General features: G+C 60.2%; 1 protein-coding gene across 1 annotated transcript in view; it reads right to left on the bottom strand.

Annotated features, from left to right (window-relative positions):
• The window catches only part of LOC113224058 (putative GTP-binding protein 6), a gene marked incomplete at its 5' end in the record, with an annotated part of 2,850 nt that extends 1,345 nt beyond the window's left edge, over positions 1–1,505 (bottom strand). The window contains 2 exons of the mRNA XM_026453343.2: positions 801–953; positions 1,176–1,505. Coding sequence (XP_026309128.2) covers positions 801–953; positions 1,176–1,505 — 483 coding nt within the window. The remainder of the gene's footprint in view (positions 1–800; positions 954–1,175) is intronic.
• Between the last annotated feature and the right edge of the window lie 749 nt (positions 1,506–2,254).

Raw genomic sequence — 2,254 nt, forward strand, 5'->3', positions numbered from 1 at the left:
TCCAGGCTGGAGTGCAGTGGTGTGATCATGGCTCACTGCAGCCTCAACGTCCTGGGCTCAAGCCATCCTCCCACCTCAGCCTCCCAAGTAGGTGGGACGACAGGTGTGTGCCTCCATCAGTTGCTATTTTTTTTTCGAGATGGAGTCTCCGTCTGTCGCCCAGGCTGCAGGGCAGTGATGCAATCTCAGCTCATTGCAACCTTGGCCTTCTGGGTTCCAGCAACTCTCCTGCCTCAGCCTCCTGAACAGCTGGGATGAAAGGCGCCCACCACCAGGCCTGGCTAATTTTTGTATTTTTAGTGGAGACGGGGTTTCACATAGTGGGCCAGGCTGGTTTCTTGAATTCCTGACCTCAGGTGATCGGCCTGCGTCAGCGTCAGCCTCCTGAAGTGTTGGGATTTTACAGGCGTGAGCCACCACGCCTGGCGTAATTGTTTATTCTCTGTAGAGATGGGATCTCACTGTGCTGCCCAGGCTGGCCTCAAACTCCTCAGCTCAAGCAATCCTCCCGCCTTGGCCTCCCAAAGTCCTGGGGTCATAGGCCTGTGCCACTGCATCCAGCTGGAGCTTGCTTGCTTATCGGCAGGGAGACCTACATCCCTCGCCTGTCAGCACAGGTTAGGCACCTGTTGTATGCAGTCACACACATCCATTTGATGCAAACCCATTCATTGCATCTGGACATCCTCAAGCTCTCGGGGGACCCCACAGCTCTTTTCGTACCCACCAAAAGCCCATCTCAGAGGCAGAGACAGGCATCCACAGCACCATCCCGTCTCCTGCCCCGGCTGGCCGCTCACCTGAGCTGGGCCCCGGCGAGCCTCACGCGGAGAGTGAGGATCTGTCTCCCAGTCGCCTTCAAAACGGCCGCATCGAGCTCAGCCTTCAGCTCCCGGAGCCCGTGGCCCAGCAGGGCAGACACGGGCACGGCGCTCGGTTCCGTGGGGCTGTATCTGCCAGGGTGGGGATGCCACAGGCCCCGCTCAGCCTCAGGGTGGCCGGATGAAATCAGGGTCCTGCCCAGGAGTGCACTGCCCACAGGGTACAGCCTGGGGCCACTCCCTGTGTCTCGGCTGCCACCGCTGCGGTTCATAGGAGGAGACGGGGCATCGTACCACCCGGCTCCAGTGCATGCAGGGGAAGGAGATGCTTGCGGGCATCAGGGCCGCACTCACCCGGGCACGAGGTCCACCTTGTTGTGAACCTCCACCATGGAGTCCAGGAGCCGGGCGGGCAGCTGCAGGCTGTGCAGTGTGGACAGAACGCTGCGTTTCTGGAGCTCCACCTCGGGGTGGCTGACGTCCCTCACGTGCACAATGAGATCCTGCGGGCCGGGCCATGCGGTCAGAGCTGCGAAGCTCTTGGTGTCTGACCCCAAGCTTGCAGACCGGCCCGGGGGAGGGGCTGGCACGAGCTCCCAACAACAGGCTGGGAGTGGCAAGTACCCCTGTGTGCAGTCCACTCGGACACCCCAGGACCAGCCTTCCACGCCGCAGGCAGCAGCTCTGCACCCCCAGACCCACACACGAGGGGGTACCGTGTGTGACGACACCACCACCCGCCCACCCGGTGGGTCTTCAGAGCTTTGGGCAGCTTCATCCCCCTGTCAGATCTTTCGTCTTTAAAGGATGCTTTTTCTCACATTTAAAACCTCTTACGGGCAGGTTCCTGATACAAAATATGAAAAACACAGGGAAGAAAACAGCCGTGTCTACTTCTACCACGTATATGGCCGGAGTATCCACATCTCCTTTCTGTTTGTTTGGAGGCACTTAATACAAATAACATTTTTCCTGCAACTCCAGCACTTTGGGAGGTGGCTTGAGGCAAGAAGTTGGAGACCAGCCTGGGCAAGAGAGCGAGACGGTTTCTACACGAAGCACAAAAATGGGCTGGGCCTGGTTGTGCGCGCCTGTGGTCTCAGCTACTCAGGAGGCTGAGGTGGGGGGATCGCTGGAGCCCAAGGGGGTCGAGGCTTCCTGTTTCTACACCGGCTCACAGCGGCAAGAACACGGCCCTGAGTGTTGGTGAGGCTGGGGCAACCGCTCAGCCTCTGCCCTGGGGCATGGCAGGCTTGGGGGACACTCAGTCTGAGCCCCAGGAGGCAGGTAGTGTTCTAGCCCCGAGTTCTGTGGGTGTCCGAGCGCCCGCCCTGGGCCGAGTGGGTGTCTGAGTGCCCGGCCTGTAGCTGTATGAGTGTCCCAGCACCCGGCCCCTGGCTGACTGGGTGTCTGAGTGCCCGGCCTGTAGCTGT

The sequence above is a fragment of the Piliocolobus tephrosceles genome, unplaced genomic scaffold, assembly GCF_002776525.5.
Source record: "Piliocolobus tephrosceles isolate RC106 unplaced genomic scaffold, ASM277652v3 unscaffolded_43463, whole genome shotgun sequence".
In the NCBI taxonomy this organism is placed as follows: Eukaryota; Metazoa; Chordata; class Mammalia; order Primates; family Cercopithecidae; genus Piliocolobus; species Piliocolobus tephrosceles.